This window comes from Lycorma delicatula, chromosome 11 (genome assembly GCF_047948215.1).
Source record: "Lycorma delicatula isolate Av1 chromosome 11, ASM4794821v1, whole genome shotgun sequence".
Lineage (NCBI taxonomy): Eukaryota > Metazoa > Arthropoda > Insecta > Hemiptera > Fulgoridae > Lycorma > Lycorma delicatula.
This window is the reverse complement of record NC_134465.1, coordinates 32,187,425-32,211,096: the sequence shown is the minus strand read 5'-3', so window position 1 is coordinate 32,211,096 and position 23,672 is coordinate 32,187,425. Positions and strand designations below refer to the sequence as shown.

General features: G+C 31.9%; 1 protein-coding gene across 1 annotated transcript in view; it reads left to right on the top strand.

The window, feature by feature from the left end:
* LOC142331990 (ankyrin repeat and SAM domain-containing protein 1A-like) overlaps positions 1-23,672 on the top strand; it is a 313,191-nt gene that overhangs the window by 49,700 nt on the left and 239,819 nt on the right. The window contains exons 2-3 of the mRNA XM_075378041.1: positions 9,282-9,362; positions 14,228-14,384. Coding sequence (XP_075234156.1) covers positions 9,282-9,362; positions 14,228-14,384 — 238 coding nt within the window. The remainder of the gene's footprint in view (positions 1-9,281; positions 9,363-14,227; positions 14,385-23,672) is intronic.

Here is a 23,672-nt window from a genome sequence, read left to right as displayed (position 1 = left end):
TATCGACTTAATAATGTTATTCAATCCGGCATTCAAAGTGAGGAAATTACATATAAGTCGATAGACACCGTTGTGGAAGCAGATGAAGTAGTTAATTATCCAACGGAATATTTAAACTCACTTGATCTGCCAGGGATGCCACCACACATATTAAAATTGAAAATAGGTGTGCCAATTATCCTGTTGCGGAATATTAATCAACCAAAACTCTGCGACGTCACGCGACTTGCAGTTAAGAAATTGATGAATAACGTAGTGGAACGGGGCCTTGCAAAGGTGAAGATGTCCTCATTCCTCGAATACCCATAATCCCGACCGATACACCATTTTAATTTAAAAGTTTGCAATTCCCAATTTGATTGGCATTTGCAATCACAATCGATAAAGCTCAAGGTCAATCTTTAGAATTGTGTGGTTTAGATTTAGATGCGGGTTGCTTCTCACATGGGCAACTGTATTTTGCGTGTTCCCGAGTCGGCAAACCAGATAGCCTTTATATCTACGCAGACAGTAGAAAAACAAAAAATATTGTATATCCACAAGTATTGCAAAATTAAACTTCTATGAAACGTATGCTTTGTTTTGTTTCTCATTTCTCATCCATGCAACCATAATGTGCCACAGCGAAGCGTGGCGGGTACAGCTAGTATAATTATAAAACATGACAATTTTTTTAAATATGTAATAAAAAAAAATAAATAAAATCGTAAAAAATTCTACGAAATTGTAAAATAAATTAACCTTAAAAAGTCATTATATGTTCTTGCCCGATTTTGCCATATTAAAAAGATTCTTTCACCAAAATTTGTTTAATATATACGTTGTGATCGATAAAAAGTAAAAAAAAAACTTGTATGAATTTTTTTTTTAAATTTGGGATCCAATTATCAAGGGGGCTCTTTTTTATTGATTATCATGATTACTAAAATAAGATTTAAGCATCAAAATTCCCAAATTTTGAATAAAAACTTTCTGATCTTAGGGATTTCTCTGTGGGGAAAATCTAGGAAAATTTTTTTTATAAAGACGTGATCCCTAATAAAAAATAATAATTTAAAAGAGAATTATTTAAAAATATGATAAAAAAGCTGACAATACAGTTGTAATACTTTCCCGTCACGCGGCTTACATACAACTTAAATTAAAATATTTATCATTTTATTTAAATATAATATTTTTTTTTTAAACACCTGTTCATCAGTGCTACACTAGCGTTCCTTGTAGTGTTAGAAGGTACTATTGATGCAGTATACCCACTTAACTATCCCAACCCCGTAGGGGGAAGACGTTGTGACGTTACCGGTCGCCACACCACCACCTTCGTTCCGAGCCCTGAGGGGCTTTACCGGAGGTCGTCTTTAGACCTTCTTAACTGATTACATCTCACAATCAACAGCCACGCCTCGGTCGGGATGCGACCGATGTAAATGCCTCGGCAGACATTTGCATCAGCAAAATACAAATCAAATTTTGGCTTCACGTAGGCCTCAAATGGATATCTTTACATCCAGCCTAACATGATTCCCTCAAACTAACTGACTGAAACCGCGGAAGTACGAACACCGCGTCTAGTAGAGGTTTGACAACACCGTTCGTGACTGTGAATGCCTCAGAAAACGAACAAGTTTAAAGTTAAATCCAGTACTACACTCGTACCAATCAAAATTATGTTTTATGCAACATATAAATTCATCAGACCTACACCCAGTTAAGTCGACCAATTTAGGTCACCTAACAAGGGGAACGCAACCTCATTCCGGTCTGCGCAGGAGCCGGAGACAAACCCCGTACCCCCACCCACTTAATCACTACTGTTTGGGTTGTGGGTGTGATTTTGAAAAAATTGATTTTTGCAAATATTATTTTTTAATTTTTAACAAATGTACCTAATTAAAAAAAGTAAATGTAAGCCTAAAAGTAAATTTCCAAAAATAAAGTTAGTAAATACCCCCTTGATCTTTGAAGTTGACAATTTAATCGCGTCAACGCCTTATATGCAGAAGTAGACTGACCAGGTTTGGTCAAAATCGGTCCAGTGGTTCTGGAGATATAAGGTGACACACCGAACATACTATCATCCGGAAAATTTCCATCCGGTTTTTTGGGCTCTTTAGGTGTCAAAACGTTAAGATTACAATACTTTCCATTGTAGCTCTGCTATAGCGCTGCACGGGAAAGTACACTTTTTATGAAAGTCATGAAAAAAAATTGATGTGGACACCACATGACTTCCTTGTACACCTATTAAATTACATATACACATTTTTTAAAATGAAAAGTACATTCAATTTTATTTCATTAATAACTTTTAATATTTTTTCTTTTCTTTTTTTGTTATTATTGAATTATTATTCATCGTAATTTTTTTACAATCAAAGGTTAATAATTGTTAATAAATCAATATATTTAAATTTAAAAAAAAAGTTAAAGAAAAAAAGGAGTGAAGCCGGATTTGAACCGATATGCCTTCCTCTTGTACGATCCAAATATTTCATTAATGAAAATTTTTTTGGCTAACTCTGGAACCAATGAAAATAAGTACCACTTATGTCTTTGAAAATATCTCAATGAGCGTTTATTACTGCAGTTAAGAAAAAATGCAAAATTCAATTTTTTTTGTGGATTTTGGGCTTTTTGGACACTTTAGATCAGTCGATTGCAATCAAAAGAAGAGATGCACAACTAGATGTTACAACAGTCCTAAATCCAAAATTTCAACATCCTACGGCTAATCGTTTTTGAGTTAGCGAGATACATAAGTACGTACAGACGTCACGACGAAACTAGTCAAAATGGATTCAAGGATGGTCAAAATGAATATTGGATGACCATCAATGGACCAATATTGGACCATCAATGGATGGTCAAAATGAATATGAAATCTGAAAACCTAAATTTTTTAAGGAAAAGTACAAGTACAAGGAAGGAAAAATTTCTTCTCATTTTGTGTCCGGAATATAATATAGATAGGTACCATAGCTACTTTAATTATAATAACTGTTTTTTTTTTTGTTTTTTTAATAAAAATTAAACGTATTAGTGGAAAAAATAAAAGAAATAGAATATATATATATATATATTAGAGGTAGGGAATAAATTTTAAGAAAAAGTTTTCTAAAAGAATTCATATCGTTTTAGCTTAAAAATTCGCTTAAGTAAAGTTTTCTCATATAACACCCTCTCCAATAAAGGCTAAAATAAGAAAAAGATAATTTAAAAAAAAAACATTTCTGCACTTTAGAACTGGGGTCTATAATTTTAAAAAATTGTAGACATAGGTCTACATGTGAAGTATAAACTAAAAAAAAGTTGTTGAAAAATATTTAAATACAAGGTAGATAGATAAAAAGAACAAAAAAAACCCAAATATTTCAGTTTTAAGATGTGGGGATTAATTTTTGAAAAAGAAAGATTATTGGGTTATTTATACTCGTATGTTCATTTTAGCTAAAAAATTTCTTTAATAAAGTTTTCTCTAAAGTCTCTTTGAAGAAAATCGAAACTAATTTTTTCCCGATATCCCCTCATCCTTTTTTAACGAATTTAGAAAAAAAAAATAATATGATCAATTTCCCATACGTAGAAATATTTGAACCAAATTTGAAAAAAAACGGTTTTGTCAATCGTGAGATATAAATCCAATAGCAGTGCGACACACATACGTACATACATTTTTTTTTAATTTTTTTTTTTGGATAAACTAGTTAGACCCTAAAACGTAATGATTTGCCAAAAAACCCGATACCCCATTTTTGACATGATCATGATAAAACCATGATCATTATAAAATGATTTTCGGCCTTTTTTTTAGTTTTAGGCTTTTATGAATTTTGATTCTTCATTTTATTTGTCTGCTTTTTCTCCTTTAATATTCTAGCTACATTCGCCGTCAAAGTAGAAATCTTTTTCTAGTTTTTTCCGTAATCTCCTCATTTTTCTGTTTTAAATGTAATTATGTCAATTTTATTTATTAGCTTGCCAATGTGTACTTTGCAATAGTAACTCATTATACTGATAGGCATTCTCTTATAATTTTTATGATTATTGTCGATTACTATATATCGATTTCATAAATTTTAGTGATCGATTTTCGTTTTATTACTATTTTATTTACACTTTATGTTATTTTAATTTTGTTTTACTCGGTTACTTTCTTTATAATTTCCGTTTTATCTACACTGAAATATTTTTTTTTAATATATCATCATTATTATGATTACTGTTCTTAGGCAGGTCCTTTGCCTTTTCTTCGTCTACATTTTCCTCTATTCCAAATTAAACTAGGTAAAAAAATCCTTTATACCTCCCATTTCCTTTGCACTCCAACCTTTTTTTTTTAATTATTTACTGATAACACTATTTTTGCTTCTCGTTAAATCTTTTCATCAATTGATTATTTTTGACTTAGTTTACCCGTTTAATATTCTCCATTCTCCTGCATTCTCACATTTGAAATGCCCTTCCTTTTTCTTAGCGAATGTGTTTTACATTCGTACAGAAGCACACTCAAGATATAACAAGTTGTTTACTTGATGCTTCAAATTTTTAACTCCATCTTATAGTTGTTTCTTTCTTTAAATGATTCCTTACCTATTGCTGTTGTTATTTCGTTTTCTTTTTGCAATTTTATATTAACATGGTTCGAAAGTATCTATACTGTTTTACTTGTTAAAATTTTCCTTTTTATTACAGATTTTCTTTGACATTTTGTTTCTTTTTTACCTTAGTTTTTCTAACGTTTATTTTTATTCAGTAATTCTGTTTAGAATGTTTTCTAGTTTACAAATAATTGTTGAATATCTTATACTTCATCTATTAATAAAACCAACCGTTTGGGAACTTCTACAATTTATTTTTCTTTCTTTTAAATTGAATACTTCATCCTACTTTTGGAGCATTTATCGTATCTTCAAGATAAATATTTAAACAAGATTTATGACCGGTTAATAAATAAGTAAAAATTAAATTTGTTTGGCTGTTAAAAAAAAAAGAAAAATCCTTCCGTATAAAACACAATTTAAAAAAATTTACAAGAGAAAAGAATGAAATTTAGATAATCATTAATAAAGTTAAAACAAAATCTTGGCTAAGTTTTTATGATTTTGTCTAAAGGTTTTACGTTTTTAAGTGTAAACGTACTAAAGTTTTGTTGGATTAGCAAGACCAGTTTATCGTCAATGTGTATATGCGTGTTTATACTTAAAAAAGCGTAAAATGTTAGGCCAAACCTTGTGTAACCTTAGCGTATATTTGTTTGACTTTATTAGTTTTTATATAATTTAATTTTTTTTTTTCTTTTGTGTACTATTTCTTGCATTATATTTTATATAATTGGTAACAAAAAAAAAGAAGAGAAGATTAGTAAAAATTTATACGTTGCTCTTATGCTATTTTTTGGGGGAATTAAATCTGCAGTTTTTTTTACCGACTTTTCGAAGTAAAGTACGGTATTATTATGTTTTGTCGGACGCTGGTTGGGTGGGGGGTAGGGTGAGTGGGGAACTGAAATTGATTTTCCATTACGTTTTGAGGTATGAGTACGAAAATACCATTCGCTTAAAATGTAATTTCCTTATACATATAGGCCTATGTATTAAATTTGTGTTTCGAAAATCTCCAGAACTACATAATCAATTTCAGTTAAATTTATATATGTTGTAGTAGTGTATCTGAAGTTGTGCATGTGAAAATTTTATGATGATTGATTGATTCTTTCTTCAGTTAAACTTAATTTAATGTCGAAAATAGATAAAATAACCTTAATTTAAGGTTATGTTGACTTTGTTTGATGTATTTTTCATACGCGTTTATGCAGTGAGTTACAGTGGTCAGTGAGTTTAAACGTGATATTTTTATTTAAGGTCTACTCTTTATTTTTAATTGTTACATCAAATTACAATTATAATAATTTAATTTTCTTTTCAATAGAAAGTATATTTTAATATTAAATAAATTAAAATTATACAAAAAATATTGTACAAAATAAAATAACAGAATGTCGGTCTTCTTGCGCAAGAGTTTTATTTATTTATTTTTTCATAAGATGAGTAACATGAATGTTTTACATTTTAACGTAATGTTTGCATGGCGCGATGATTAACCAGAGTTCTTTGAAAATTTTCTTTGGAGCGATGAGGTTGTCGGGGACCTACAGAATAACCCTCGAATTATTCTCTAGAATTATTTTTTATGTTTATAGGCCAAGGAAGGTGAAGCAGATCTTAGGTAAACATGAAAACATAATCCATCCGGTATCTCTGCCTATTTATTTCAGAAGGCCACAGAAATGTAATTGCTTGTCTGTTAAACTAATTTTGTGGAAGTTGCTGGTAGTACATTGAATTGTAACTTTCGAAGAATTTATTGCCACTACACAGCACGTGATAATAATGTCCATCGATTATTTGTTATCTTTTCAAAATTAGGAATTGACTTTTTTTTGTTTTTTGATAAAATATAATAATTTTAAATCAACAACTTTATATTGTTTAAGAGCAATGACTTGACAAATTTTACGAATAATTTCGGGAAAAAACTTAACTCAACTTAACAAAAATAACATACATCCCACGCCAGGTTTAAAAAGAAAGTAAGGAGTGAAGTGGTTTCACGTTTCTTTCTTCATTAAACTTAATAATAGATAGTTTAAAAAATAGTTGCTCACGAGATGCGTTACCGTCTTAAATCTCAGGGTATATGATTCGACCCACCGGGTTGGTCTAGTGGTGAATTCGTCATCGCAAATCAGCCGATTTCAAAGTCGAAAGTTCTAAGGTTCAAATCCTACTAAAGGATTTTTATACAGATTTGAATACTAGATCGTGGATGACGGTGTTCTTTAGTGGTTGGGTTTCAATTAACTACACATCTCAGAAATGGTCGGCCTGAGACTGTACAAGACTACACTTCGCTTACACTTATACATATCTTCCTCATTCATCCTCTGAAGTAATACCTGACGGTGATTCCCGGGCCTGAACAGGAAAAAAAGATCGTTATAAGTCATTGAAAATTATGTGATAATTTAATCAATGTGAATAAATTTGTTTTGACGTTGTATTTAAATAAGTTGATTAGTTTAAATAACTAATATATATATATATGTATATATATATATATATATATATATATATATATATATATATATATATATATATATATATGTGTGTGTGTGTGTGTGTGTGTGTGTATGTGTGTGTGTGTGTGTGTGTGTGTGTGTGTGTGTGTGTGTGTGTGTGTGTGTATGTGTGTGTGTGTGTGTGTGTGTATGTTTGTATGTGTAGACGCAATAAAAATATTTATTTCATGTAAGGATAAAATTATTCATTCGACATTGTTATGATAAGCTGTATTATGTCACAGAACATGTGCTGGCTTATCAGTAATTCATTGTATTAATAAAAAAAAAAAAAACAACTTAATTTTATTTGAGTAAGATTACTGTATAAGAAAAAAAAACACTTAATGCGTATTACTGTTTTAAATAAATTCTGATTTAAAATGTCAACTCTGCAATGTAAATAATAAAATATGGTTACTGTATAGGAATATAACAGAAATAATCTGTTATTATTAATTAAAATATGAGGGGATGCCTGCTAATTGTCGAGAAAGATTAAATAATTTAAAAAAAATAATAATTTTTTATTTTAAAAATGTATTTCATTTAAATATAAATATGTTTTTTTTTTAATTCTTGGCATGACTAAATATATACAGATAGGACAAAAAAAGCCTGACGTTATTAGGACTAACATAACATAGTAATTACAAAGAACTCGTTTTTATTCCAGTGTTAAACTTCAAGCCACATGTATACTATTGTTGTTGAAAACAAATTTTTACTTCCTTCGTAGAAGGAAATACGTTGTATGTTACCTAATGTGTTAATTTAATGAGTCTAAATTGTCGTCGTTGAAGTTTAATAAGTTAATTGTTTTACATTTTTATTAGCAAATGGTCATGATTTTTTTTTTTTTTTTTATTAATTCGTAGATAGATTAAATTCTATTGACATGAAACGAGTGAAGATTTATGAGATAATTTATAGGGTATGTTTTGTTTAATAAGTTTGATTTGCATATTTTGTAGTTAATTTTTTACATTGAACGTATGGTAACGATGCTTAGAAATAAAAATAATCATGAATAATGTCACCATCCTCGATCATATTTTACAGCTAAATATGTAGAACTAATATTATGCATAGTTAGGTATAGATCTAAGACAAGCTCTGTTTTACTGAAGTTGATTTATGATTAATTACTGAAGTGTAACTTATTAGAGCCATAAAAACTTTGGCGAAAGCGAAATTATGGAGCCCTGTATTCTTAACTGCTATTATATATTTAAGTTTTTATACGGATTTGAATACTAAATCGTGTGAACCGGTGCTGTTTGCTGGTTGGGTTTCAACTAACCACACATCTCAGAAATGGTCGACCTGAGACTGTACATGACTACACTTCACTTACACTCATACATATCATCCTCATTCATCCTCTGAAGTAATGCTTGACAGTAATTCCCGGAGGCTAAAAGGGAAAAAAGGAAGGTATATTTAGGTTTACTGTCTGTATTCCTGCCTGAAAACTGAAACTGTCTTTGTTACTAGATCAAGACAACTACGCTCATACGTCAGCACTCGCTAAACAAACTGTAATCGAATTAATAAAGAATATAATACTGAGAAAATTAATCAAAATAATCAAAATAAAAGTGTAAAAAATTCAATAGTTTTTATAGAACATATCAAAACTTTGTATAATATATTGTAAATTTAAACAAAATTAAGTCTTTTTATTATTATTGACAATTTTGTAGAAAGAAACATTATTAACTCCCCAAAGTAAATTAATGATGTTTAGATTGATTTGATACACCACCGGATTGGTCTAGTGGTGAGCGCGTCTTCCCAAATCAGTTGATTTCGAAGTCGAGTTCTAACGTTCAAGTCCTAGTAAAGGCAGTTACTTTTATGCGGATTTGAATACTAGATCGTGTATACCGGTATTCTTTGGTGGTTGGATTTCAATTAACCACACATCTCAGGAATGGTCGAACTGAAACTGTACAAGATTACACTTCATTTAACTTCATACATGTAATCCTCATTAATCCTCTGAAGTAATATCTGAAGGTAATTCCCGGAGGCTAAACAAGAAAAGAAAGAAGATTAAATTGATGCAGTTTAACGCTTTTAATAATAAAATATTTTATAGTTTTATGTAATAATGTAGCATACATCATTTTTGGTATTTATTTATGAATTTGTTTTTCAGTTTAAGACGAGGACCTGGTGCCAATGTTCAAGATCCTAGCGGTTATTCAGCGCTGCATCATGCTGCGTTAAATGGGCACAAGTGAGTACACAAATTTTTTTTTTCATATCATATTTTCATATTTTAGAGCATCAATTTTCCAAATCAGTAAGGGGGAATTGGAGAATTCGGATGTTCAAAGATCAGTGTTTTTTTTTTTTTCATTCTTTGCCGGTTGCCTTGGGATAACACCCCAAAAGCAACCGGTCCTCGCCGGTAAGCAAAACACAGTCACCTCGGAGTGTCGTGGCAGCAGTCTCTGCTCACTCTAGCTACCCCCCTTCTTGGGTTTTCCCAGCGCGGTCTCCCCAACTTCACTGGGACACATCGACTCTCTCTTCCGGATAGCCGATATGCTCTTCCGCTGAAGAGATCAGTGTTGGATAATAAATTTTTGACAGTTTTAATAGTATAAGAAGATGTACTTACGTCCTGTATACAATTTTGGGTAACAATAAAATACTACACACCGTAGTAATGGTACACTCTAAAAAAAATCATTTATTTTTTTTAGGTCCAAAAACACGGTATTTGCTGCCTAATCCTGTACGCCCTTGTCGTTCAGAACTGGAAACCACAAGGGCGTTTTGGGTTTCATACCCGTTAATTTGTTTACATCAAAAATTAATTTAAATGTCAGGAAAATATTTTTGAAAGTATATGTTTGGAGTGTCGCTTTATATGGAAGTGAAACTTGGACGATCGGAGTATCTGAGAAGAAAAGATTAGAAGCTTTTGAAATGCGGTGCTATAGGAGAATGTTAAAAATCAGATGGGTGGATAAAGTGACAAATGAAGAGGTATTGCGACAAATAGATGAAGAAAGAAGCATTTGGAAAAATATAGTTAAAAGAAGAGACAGACTTGTAGGCCACATACTAAGGCGTCCTGAAATAGCCGCTTTAATATTGGAAGGACAGGTAGAAGGAAAAAATTGTGTAGGCAGGCCACGTTTGGAATATGTAAAACAAATTGTTAGGGATGTAGGATGTAGAGGGTATACTGAAATGGAACGACTAGCACTAGATAGGGAATCTTGGAGAGCTGCATCAAACCAGTCAAATGACTGAAGACAAAAAAAATACCCGTTCTATCCAACACGAAGTTACTGTACAATTATCCTATTGAATTTTTTTATAACGAAATTCGGATAATTGATGTTCTTTTAAATTGTTTTATTTCATTTTATATCATAATCCGTTAAAATAAATAATATCTGCCATAGTGTATACATTGTTATAGAATGAAAATACTATAATGGGGTAATTTTTCCCGTTCAGACATTTGAAAATTCCTTTTTCCCTTCCAGTGTTAACGTAGCCTAATGTATTCAGAGTCAGTTGTTGATAACCTAAATGTTAGGCCATTATCAAAAAATTATTTTGATGATTGTTAATATTAGATCAGCTATTTTTGTTGTTTCCTTGACCCTGCCATCTTGTTGCTCGCATTATATGAATGAACAACGATAAATAATCCGATTTGTAGAGGAGAGTTTCTTTCACAGCTTAATCGTTTTGACCATCGTATTTATATGGAACAAATACGTCAGTCCCATCGAACAGGACGCATTAGTAGAGGCGACAAAAGCCTCAGTGAAATTCTCATTTATGAGTTACAGATTTTTACCCGGTACGTTTATTTTTTCATATGAAAAAGATTATTTATATTTCAGTTCGCACATGGTGAACACAGACAACACAGATAGATGATCCACTATTATCAGCTTTCAAAATAATTATTCAGTTAAAAAATGGGCGATACTTAGTCTACCAACAATTAGTGGAAGAAAGAAGGGAATTTTCCAGATGGTGGTCTGTTAGCAACACTGTTGCTAAGGGAATTACTATGTGTACTGTGGTCTAGCTTCCGGGAATTACCGTTCAGATAATACTTCAGAGGATGAATGAGAATGATATGGATGAGTGTAAATGAAGTTTAGTCTTGTACCGTTTCAGGTCGATCATTCTTGAGATGTGTGGTTAATTGAAACTCAACCACTAAAGAACACCGATATCCACGATCTAGTATTCAAATCCGTGTAAAAATAACTGCCTTTACTAGGACTTGAACCCTGGAACTCTCGACGTTCAAATCAGCTGATTTGGGAAGACGCGTTCACCACTAGATCAAACCGGTGGGTTTTTTGCAGCACTTTAAATATACACTACAACATGTTGCTTAGTAATCTTCGAAAACTAAAGATCCACCTGAAGCGATGTTAAGAAAATAAGAAAATCCTTATATCTTTAATTTTCCTTTAAATTTTATGTTGTGTTATCACATCACTTAACTCTCAAACAGATACAAGGTTGAAGGTTCTCAGCGTAATTTTACTTATTTTATATTACTATTTTATTACGTAATAATGTAATGGTATATTAAAATGATGAAAAACGGAATGCTGAGAATTCTTTTTAGATTTTTTGTAATAATTTTCTTTTTTAATTTTATCCTTATAAATTAATATAAACATTCTGGTATTGCAATTTTCGCAAGAAATATAAACGAGGCTAAAATTAAAATTCAAAAACTAAGGGAACGTGTAAGCGAAATTGGTCTTCAAATTTCTTATAAAAAAACTAACTGGTTTTCCAATAACAAAGACACAACTCAAACCTTTAAAATTTCCGACAAAAAAGAAATAAGTAGAGTTCAAAATTTAAATATGTGGGAGAAATCGTAACACTGAATATAATTTTAAAAAAATGAGATGAAGAATAGAGTATGAAAAATGGAAACTATATGTTGTTATATCATGAAGAACATTTACAGTAAAAAATCCAAAACTCTAAATTGAGATAGTATAAAACTATAGTCCTAGTAGAAGCACTGTACGGAGCAGAATGTCTGCAGTTATTTTTTCAGAATAACAAAAGTAGAAAAAAGAATCTTAAAGAAAATTTACGGACCAAAATATAAAGTTGAAATTAAAAATTGAAAAGTGGAAAAGAAATTTAGAAATATACAGAAAAAATGGGGGTCTTAATCCAGAAAAGAAGATTACAATTTTATAGGTATTTATGTAGAATTAACAACCGAAGATTGACAAAACAAATATTTAATTTCTTCATAAACAGAGCTACAAAGACCAACCGGTTTAAAGAAATAGAAACAAATCTAAAAACATTAAACATTTCTAAGGATCTATGTAAAGACATAAATTTATAAAAGTGATTCGAGAATGGTAAGTTTTCAGAGAGAAAGAAAAAGAAGGGTTAAACCTGAATAGATGGACGGAAGAAAGGCGACAGTCACTGACATAGAAAAACAGGAAACTCAATCAAATAAAAATTAAACTCATAGAATAAGAATTATACATAAATCGCTAAAAACAGAGCAAAAAAATGAGAACTTTTGGGAAAGGAAAAGTAAGTCAAAACTATGTAAACGTAATCCGTAGTGGTCGGAACGTAAAGAAAAAGAAATAATCGGAAAATTTACAATAAAAATGTATATTAAGCCTATATTTTTTATTTAGAAAAAAATAATAATTTCTGAATTTATATTTAAAATAAAAACTTTTATTAAAACTTTTTTTAAATTTTTATAAAAAACTTTTATTAAAAATTCTTAAAGTAACTTTGTTACTTTGGAATACTGGTGACCCGGAGGCTTGGTCTTGACTGATATAATACCGTTCTAGTCGGTATACATGCGGTTAATTTTTTAAATTTTATAAGTATGTTATGAAATTGGGAAAATTTTAAATCAATAAAATGGAATTAACCAATAAGATTTACTAATTTTTTATTAAGTAAACGATTTCAACCAGTCGACGATCCTGAAGTCGACCTTTCAATTTTCATATTTTTTGATTAATCTCTAATTTTAACTTTTAAATGTTATAATAATATTTAAAATATTAAAGTGCATTCAATTTTTTTTTTAAATTGTTTTAATTTAAGCAAATCTAAATTGTTACTTATGATTTTAACCAATCACCTATCTGATTACATCATGATTTCAGTAACATCTTGGGGAAAGAGATAAAAACATATTAAAGAAACATTTCTAAGGATCTGTGTAAAGACAGAGATACTTTTAGAAAAGTGATTCGAGAATCGTAAGTTTTCATAGAGAAAGGAAGAGTATAAATGTACCAAAGAAAGGCGACAATCACTGACAAAAAAAAAAAAACAACATAAAAACGATTTCAATTGTCTTTTTTACTTCCTTGTATGAAGTAAAGGAAGTATTGTAATCACGAAAAATTTCGTTTTTCAGATTTCAACGGAAATATTTATTTTCACCATCCCTGAATCCATTTTTACTAATTTCGGCGTGACGTCTACATACGTACGTATGTATCTCGCATTACTCAAAAACGATTAGCCGTAGGATGTAGAAATTTTGGATTTAGGACTGTTGTAACATCTAGTTTTGCACCTCCCCTTTTGATCGCAATCGACTGAACCAAAGTGTCCAAAAAAGCCTAAAATCCAAAAAATTTGGATTTTGGATTTTTTCTTAATTGCAGTAATAAGCTCTCATTGAGAGCATTTCAATGATATTTTATAAATGGTACTTATTGTCATAGGTCCCAGAGTTACAGCCAATTTTAATTAATGAAGTATTCGGATCTTGTACAGGAAAGCACATCGGTTGAAATCCGACTTCTTCTCCTTCTTTGTTTTAATTTAAATATATTGATTCATTAATATTTATTAACCTTTGATTGTAACAAAAAAAATTACTATAAATAATAGTTCAATAATAACGATAAAAACAAATATATAAAGAAATATCAGAAGTTATTAATGAAATAAAACTTTATCTACTTTACATTAAAAAAAAAGTGTAATTTAATTGGCGTAGAAGGAAGTCATGTGGTATCCACATCAGATTTTTTTTAATCATATAATAATGATGATAATTATTATTGTAATTTTTAATTTATTTTACAGGGATATTGTTGAACTACTTTTAACACACGAAGCTTCCACTAATATTGTTGATGTAAAGGGCTCATCACCTTTACATTTGGCCGCATGGACTGGAAATGTTGATATCGTAAGACTGTTACTTTGCCATGGACCATCTGTTCCTAACGTTAATTTAACTGTAAGTAAATTTTGATTTTTTTTTGTTGAAATAGTATATTTTTTATTGTCTGATTGTAATTTTTCTTTTACATTCGACCGAATTTATTGGCTTAGTCGTTTAGTTTTTAGTTTTTTTTAGATCAAGTACGAATATATTTAACGTATAATACTAAAACGGGTTTTTTTTCTGGGCGCACCACAAAACATTGTCATCAGCGCCTGGAAACGGCAACGTAATCTAATGAAAATTAACTGTAGTTGAAGGAAAATTCTTGCTTATCATCATGAAGATAATGGGGGGGTTCGTATTTCCGATCGGTATTGATTTCTTGTTTTACAAGCTGCAAAAATATAATTTCTCCTATCACCATTAGTAATCTTTCTTTTTTTTTTAATAATTATTCTTTAAATTTCGGCTTTTTCTCTTTAAAGTCGGTAGCTAATTAAAATCGACCATTACTAAGATTGGTCGTAGATTTCGAATTAAAAAAACTAATAAAAAAAAATTTCTGAATGTTTAATGTCTGTTGTTAATTTCATTTGTAATTAAATATTGTAAATTGCGGAAGTTTTAAATTCGATGAATATTTGTCTATGTGTGTGCACGCGCACTCGTGTAAATTTTACAATTGTTTGTCGACATCATTACACGGTATTGGAATGTTAATAGCATAATTATAAGACAGTCAGATCTAATTCAGATTTTCAGGTATCTCACAAGGAAACAAAAAGTTATTTCAGTAAAAATATATAAACATCAGTCAGGAAACGTTTCTTTTTCGAGTTATAGCTTGCGATAAATTCCGTCCTGATTTTTACTTTAAGGCTAAAATTGTTTTTTTCATTTTACTCTTCTAGTATTCTTCTGGCACGTCTCTGTCTGTTTTGTTTTTGTCAGAACTTCTTAAATTTTTCTTTATGTTCAGTTTTACATAAATTTTCTTAACTTAATTCTGTTCAAATTTTGTCGCGAAATTTTATTTGTTTATGGGAAATTTTTTCCCTAATGTGTACATTGCAATCTGTTCAAATAGCGGACAATAAGATGAGGATGATGTATATTATAGGCCGACCATTCCTGAGACGTGGAGTTAATTGAATTTCAACCGCTAAAGTACACCGGTATACAATGTCGAGTATTTAAAAACGAATAAAAGCAACTAACCTTTACTAGGATTTGAACTTCAGAAAAACTTCGATTTCAAAAATCAACTATTAAACAACTGATTTGGGATGTCGAGAACCACTAGACCAGCCGGGTTCGTTTACTGGCAGTTTAACGAACTTATGTACATCTAACCTAAAACATGTTTTGCGATAAGTTTTACAATTTTTTCAATAAATTAGTTAGTTGTTTTAATTTGGAATAAATTTAAAAAAAATGTAAAATATTCTTAAAATTTGAAAAAGATTATTTTTATTTTACAACATTAATTTTTGACAAAAATCAAAATATTAACTTATTTATGGTTTGAGGGAGGGGTAATAGAATGTGTTTTCCCATGAATCATCTATATGCTGCACCGGAAAAATTTCTTTATATAATACAATATTATTAACAGTGATAATATGAATGGTATTTGAAGAGATTGAAGTACATAGTGTTCAAACAGCGACCCAACATAATGGAAAAATGTTTCCTTCTTTTGTTGCTGGTTTATTTGAGGTTACGCAATGCAACAGAGAATATTCATTGTCTCTTGATACATTAAATGTGCCAGTTATGCCAGACCCAGAGTCGTTTCACAGAAAAGTATGGTATGGATGGATCAAACAAATTGTCCATCAAGCGGCTGTACGACAAGTTCCAAGAGACAGGAAACTTGACGTGGCAGATGCAGCCAAAAATGGTCGATCGAAAGTGCTAACACCAGAAAAGTTGATCGTCGTGCAAGCTGCGTATTCTGTTGATCTCAAGAAGTCTGTGCGACGCATATCTAGCCAGTCCAGTTTCTCCGTCGGTAGTGTCCACACGACATCGCGCAAGTTTTTAAAGATGCATCCGTACGCAATTGCGTGTCGTTCACGAGTTGTTAACTGTAGACACTGGAAAACGTGTAACTTTCTGTCAGTGGTTCATGTCATCTGTAACACCAGATGAGGAAGAATTCGATGATAGGTTTCGGTCTGACATTGATGGTTACATTAATGCACAGAATCGACGCATTTGTTGTAGAGAAATTTCACATCAGTTGTACGAGTCGTAAAATTCCAAATCAGCTGCCGTAAAACGGCACACCGAACACTATTCACCCGTAGGCGAATCTTCATGACATTCTTTCACGGCACAGTGAACGCTACGTAGTGTTGTGAGCGCTACATATAGATGGTGCAGCAATTTGTAAACACTAGATCGGCTAGAGTACACGTGGTTTCAGCAGGACAAAGCTACGGCTCGTACAGCCAACAACACTGTGACTTTCTTGGATCCGTGTTTTTATTGAAAAATGATTTCGAAGAGGTTGTGGCTCTCCCCCGGTGACCTGAGTTATATCGGTTAGCTAGTTCAGAGGGGAACGATGTAGTACATTCAAGATGTCCGGACGAAGCCTGCAGCGAAGGCAAAAACTGAGATTTAAATCACCGATGTAAATGTCGACCGAGGCATTTACATTGATGGCAACCCAACGAGGCATGGCTTATTACTATGATATGTAAAAGGTTAGAGGGCGAAAGACGACTCCCGTTAAAGCCCATTAGTGCTAGGAACGAGGGGGGGATGCGGCGATCCGAAGCGTCACAAGGCGGGTGTCTTCCCCTACAGGGTTGGGATGTCCTGAGTTACCTCCTCCTGACTTTTTCGTATGGAGATATCTTAAGGTTATTGCTTACAAAATTCGCACCATTCCCGAATTGCTGAGCGAAATTTAACGATTTGTCGCTGCAATTTCTCAACAAACGTTACAAAATGTGTTTAACGGTGCAACATCGTATTCAATTATGGGAATCGCATAATGGAGGCCGCTTTCAACAACTATTGTAACTTAAAAAAGTTTCCGATATATTTGCGTCAATCTTTGAGTAATCTGTATATGTAATTATATTTCCTGCATCTTTATTTATCTCATTAACGTAAACAAATCTATGAAAATTCCTGTTCCGTTTTGTTACTTAATTTACATTTCTGATTATGTTTATGTGCGAGTATATTTAGAGAAACTATCTTTCTGTAGGTCGAACTGATGTGATGGCAACAGTATAAAACTGTACAAATTAATCACTAACTTGCCACTCATTTGCTTTGGTTGTAGACATCATATCTTCCCCTCCCTCACCGCCGTATCATTCTCTCTTTCTTCCTCTTGCTCCCTCCTCTTTTCCCTTTATATTTCCTCGTTCTCCCGTAATATCACCCTTCGTATTCCTAATTTCTTGTTGCGGAGCTCAACATTCATCTGCACGTTGAACAACATTACGACTGCCCTTTATTCCACACCGCTGAATGCTCATGGTTGTTGAAAGATAGTCTAATTCTCTTTCTGTTTCCTTTCTTCCCCTCTCCTATCTGTCTTTCTCCCTCTCATTCATCTGTCTGTTTTCTGTGTGATGATCTGACGTCATCCTGATTCTCTATCCTGTGTCACTTACTGCCCTTCGCTACGCTACGTTTGCACTGTCTAGCCCTCTAGTCTAGCTCGTTCTCTGTTGTAATCTACTACTAGCTGCCACTATTATTAGTATTATTATTAGTACTAGTTATGCCGAGCCAATTTGTCATTCCCTTTTTCACATCTAAATTGGATCGTTTGACCCCTATTCCTGGTTATACTGAACTCTAAACCACTCTTTTCACCACTTATCCAGCCCATCCCTTATGACCATTTTTCTTTTCTTTTTTATTATACTTCCCTTTCTTCAATTCACCATATGTGACGCTACCGGTTCTTTTTATTTTCATTTATTAATTTATTTATTTATCGACATTCTTTTTCTATTTTCTTCAGACCTCTAATAATGAAAATCAGTCGATGTTATTTATTTATGACAGATTGTTTGTATGTATGCATCCATGTTCGCTTAAAACTTTAGAACTGCTAAGTCGATTGTTATTTATGTCTGGATATAATCTTAAATATATCCTGATAACTCTATTATTATTAAGTGACCAGCTTAATCAAAAAGTTTACGGTATTCTATTTTCTCCGTAATTTTATTAATCTGTACATATTTAAATACAGCATCTCATTACCTATTTCTCGGTTCTTATTTTGAAAGCGGACATATTCGTTAATTTTTATTTTTCGAATTACTAATGTCGTTATGTAAATTATTTGTGGTTTAAGTAATAATATACAACATTAAATTGTTAATTTTTATTTTATTTGTCATTGTAGTAATTACATTACAACCTATCTTATAATTATATCGCTTGCTGTGAACTGCAGTCAATTATTTCAGTCGTGTATTGCATGTATTGACTGTACTTGTCACCATTCAATGTTTTTATTCAAAATAGGTTTGATTGACTTAATCCGTGGCTCTAGATAAACAACATGATGTTTGTTTTTACAAGCGAAAGGGGTTTTTACGTAAGCTTAGGTTTTGCTAACAAGGTCTTGAAATGTCTTTCATTAAGCGACAGGGAAAATAAATAGCGTTATGCAAATGCGAGTTGTCGCAGTTCTGCTCGTTACGAACCGGTACGTGGCTCCAATCTAGTAAACTGAAATTGGAAATTGTTTTTTATTTTCTCTATACATGTAATAGGGAATATACCGGTTTTTAAGTCTTGTAAGTAAGAATTTGGTATGTGTAGTACCACTTTAACTGTTTGGTAAAGTTTTTTATGAAAAGTGTGTGCGGACATGGTACTCCGCAGTCCAGTAATAATAAGCGGGAATGGTCTGAACGTGGAAATAAACGAATCTCCATTTTCATGGCGAAAATTGATTTTGGGGACGGTTTACCCACACCGGTGGGTTTTTGCAGGAATATGCAAAGAAATAAAAAGATGTTTTCTATATGCGGTTCCCGATCGAACGAAAGACTAAGTGTTACGAAGAAATGAATCAGACCTTAGACGATTAATCCACCGGGTTGGTCTAGTGGTTAACGCGTCTTCACAAATCAGCTGATTTAGAAGTCGAGAGTTACAGCGTTCAAGTCCTAGTAAAGCCAGTTATTTTTACACGGATTTGAATACTAGAACGTGGATACCGGTGTTCTTTGGCGGTTGGGTTTCAATTAACCACACATCTCAGGAACGGTCGAACTGAGAATGTACAAGACTACACTTCATTTACACTCATCCTCTGAAGAATTATCTAAACAAACGGTAGTTACCGGAGGCTAAACAGGGAAAAGAAAAAGAAAAAGACCTTAGACGGTTGATTATCAAACATTTTTCGCCCACTGTCCAGATTGAGAATCAAACATTTTCTAGCGCCCCCCAAAAATTTTAAACTTACTGTTAAAAATAGTAATTGCAATTGGTGTTTTTAAGATGCGCCCTTAAAACAGCAATTACAATTATTGCTTTTAAACGTGGAATATCCTATTTCCGAGTTGAAACTTACATTTTAAATTTTATTTACATATTAATCATGTCTGCAAGTATTTTGATTAAAATTGCTTACAAAAAAAAATTACAATTGTGTATGTATATAGTTATATAACAACAATAGTAATAGCATATTCAACATAACAATACAACAATTAAAACAAAGCTTTCAATTGAAAAATTACACTTACATTAATGTGAAGGATGAATATGATGCACTTTAACGAGTTACTTAATATCAGGCTCGAATTTACTTAAAAGCAGCCGTATGTCGCCGCGTTCGGTAACATGCATCCGATTTCTCTCTTTGGATTGCTACATGCTACAGTGCACTAAATCCACGTTCAGACAGATAGAACTATGGGAATGCTATCAGAAATCGTTGAACCATCGACCATAATCCAGGGTACAATTGCGGGATTGGCTTTTGCAGCTAAAATTCTTGGTAGCCATTCTTGAATTTTATTTTTATTTCCTTGTTTATTGTCAGTTCTATAAATTGTTCTTCTAACTGGGATGTTCCTTCTCTGTCGACATTTAAAAAGGATCCACCACCTAGTCTGGTATAGCCATGTTTAAATTGTCTTGGAATCAAGTGTCCCTTTAATTTTTTGTACTAGTTTAATTTTAGTTTGGGATATCAGCAAATACCTTCTTTTTTTAAATTTGTCATCGCCTTCCTAAACCACCTGAACGTCCTCAATTTTGTGTGGGCTTTCTTAAACCCCCCCCCCCCCCGTGAAGGCCTCCAGCGCCCGCAAGGGAGGTTATCGCTCACTTTGAGAACGAATGCCATAGACGAATAGAAATTCTGATTATTGGCGGAGTTATGATACACTTAATCTACAAGGTTACCATTTTACTGATCAAACTATTAAACGCACGGTTAATTTTCGAGATCCAATTACCGAGGCGCATACAAACATAGTTTTGAGTTTATGGGCTGCAGCGAAAAGACGGAATAACAGGGAGTGTGGTTTATCGAGATCTACGCTGGACTGGACTCTTATGTGTGCGAATTCATTTAGCGCCAAGGTAATATCTACAGGGACCCGTTCGTTCAAATTTTGCAGGATATCGCCTTGTTTTACTCTTTACAACAGTGAATATAAGTAGGAAATTTTTTACAGTTGTGATAATACGAGTAATTCAGGAAATGTGTCCGCTTTCGAAATAAGACCATTTATTTCGATATACCACGTTATATCGTTTACCCCTTTTCCACATTTACCAAATAAATCATTGTTGGTACTTATACAAGATATCTCATGAAGAAATAGAAAGAATTTCAATATCTGTTCTATAAAGGAAAAAGCTCATATAATTGTGGGTCTGGAAAAGAGTTATAGTTTGCGAAAGATTTTTCTTCTTAAGAATAAAATTAAACCGTGCTAAAATTCTTGCAACTTAAACAAAGTTGTAAATTTGATGGTTTTTTTTTTTTTACTTAAAAATTTGCACTTAAAAATAAAACTGGTTTCACGATTATACCTCTAATAATTTTTGAAAAGTTGTTGTAAAAAAGAAGGATTTTGTGTTGTAAAAATACAATTTTTTTAGGTTTGATGTCCTTTTTGTTAAATTGCGTAACAAAGCGGGTACCTTGCCCTACGGGGGTTAGGATGGTGAAGTTTCGGGGTCAATATTTCCAGGGGTGGGGTAGGTATAATTTAGGATCGGTTTTCTCACCCGATCTGGTGTTGGTCTAGTGGTGAACGCGTCTTCCCAAATCAGCTGATTTGGAAGTCGAGAGTTACAGCGTTCAAGTCCTAGTAAAGCCAGTTATTTTTACATGGATTTGAATTATAGATCGTGAATAACAAGTGTTCTTTGGTGGTTGGGTTTCAATTAACCACACATCTCAGGAATGGTCGAACTGAGAAAGTACAAGACTACACTTCATTTACACTCACACATATCATCCTCATTCATCCTCTGAAGAATTATCTAAACGGTAGTTACCGGAGGCTAAATAGTAAAAAAAAAATAAGAGGATCTGTTTTCTCAAAATTTTGCAAATGTAATCCCACTTTATATTAAACTTAGTATATGCTTACTTTAAAATTGAAAAATAAAGTTGTTCCAATATTTATCCCTTCTCAAAAAATCAGAAGCTATATTTTTATTTATTGCATATTTTTTAACCGAACTTTTTTTATGTCTTCCTAGGCATAGTAGTAGTGCAAGCGATCCAAAAAAGAAATACTTAAAAAAAAATGTTTAAGTTTAAGAGAAGTAAAAAATATTTATAAATTTTTCAGAATAACATTTTTTACGATGAAACAGTTTTTACTTTAGAGATAACTTGTGTTGTAATTAAATAATTTAATATTATTTCTGCTAAATGCCAATCTCCGTGGTGAAGTGGTAGCGTCTCGCCCTTCCATCCGAAGTCCCGGGTTCGAATCCCGGTCAGGCATGGCATTTTTCGTTCCCTACAAATCTTTCCGTTTTTTTCCCCACTCGTAAGTTTCTCTCTGTAAGCTTCTGTGGTAAATTAATTCGTGAGGCAAAACAAAAAAAAATAACAAATGATGTAAGTTTGTAAAAAGTTTTTTAAAATAAAAATAAATCGATTTGAAATTACAATTACTTCTTTATTTTTATTTTATATTACGTCTTTCATTTTGATGTGTTATATAAAAGATTAAAACAAAACGGTCTGTTTTGTTTTCATTCCGTTTATTTATTTCGTTATGCTCATTATTACTGTTTACTCTACTGTTAGTATGAGATTACATGTGAACAATATGTAACCGGTTTTTACGAAACCTTAAACTGAAGTTATTTGATATAATACTATTCATATTGTAATCTTAGCTTTGTATGTTGTTTCTTAATTTAAAAATGTATTTATTGATATAGTTATCAACGAGGATGTTGTAGCCAAGGATGTTATCTTTATCTATCACGTATTTCTATGTTCTCATTGTTAGACTACTTTTTTATTGTAAATTCTAATCTGGCTTGCCCTTTCTGTTATCAATGGTTAATTAGCGTCAATTATGTTTATTTTATGCAGTGCTTATATAGTATAAAACATTTACTGTTGATTTTTGTGTATTTTTTTCATCATTTTATTTTATTATATTTAAATTTCATTGTAGAAAATGAAATTAAACTGCGTTATGATACTTTCTGTTATACATTTAATTTGTAGATTGTAGATCATTTATACATTCATAGATCACCGTTGTATTTTACGCTTATATATTTTGTACAGTTTTTTTTAGTAAATTAATTTAATTTTTATTATAATACACTATTTCTATTACGTGTTCGCTTATTTCATTTAATAATCTGTATATTGGTTTTATATTTGCTCTTAATGTGTAGGATGTAAACATAAAAAAAAACGTTGTAATACTTTCGGGGCATTGTTTATTTATTGTTACACCAGTGTGATTCAAAAAGAACTTTCCAACATTAAAAGCATATAAAAATTTATTATGATAACTTATTCGGTTGAGGTCTCATCCGGATTTCATCAAATTTTTTTTTTTGTCTTCAGTCATTTGACTGGTTTGATGCAGCTCTCCAAGATTCCCTATCTAGTGCTAGTCGTTTCATTTCAGTATACCCTCTACATCCTACATCCCCAACAATTTGTTTTACATACTCCAAACGTGGCCTGCCTACACAATTTTTCCCTTCTACCTGTCCTTCCAATATTAAAGCGACTATTCCAGGATGCCTTAGTATGTGGCCTATAAGTCTGTATCTTCTTTTAACTATATTTTTCCAAATGCTTCTTTCTTCATCTATTTGCCGCAATACCTCTTCATTTGTCACTTTATCCACCCGTCT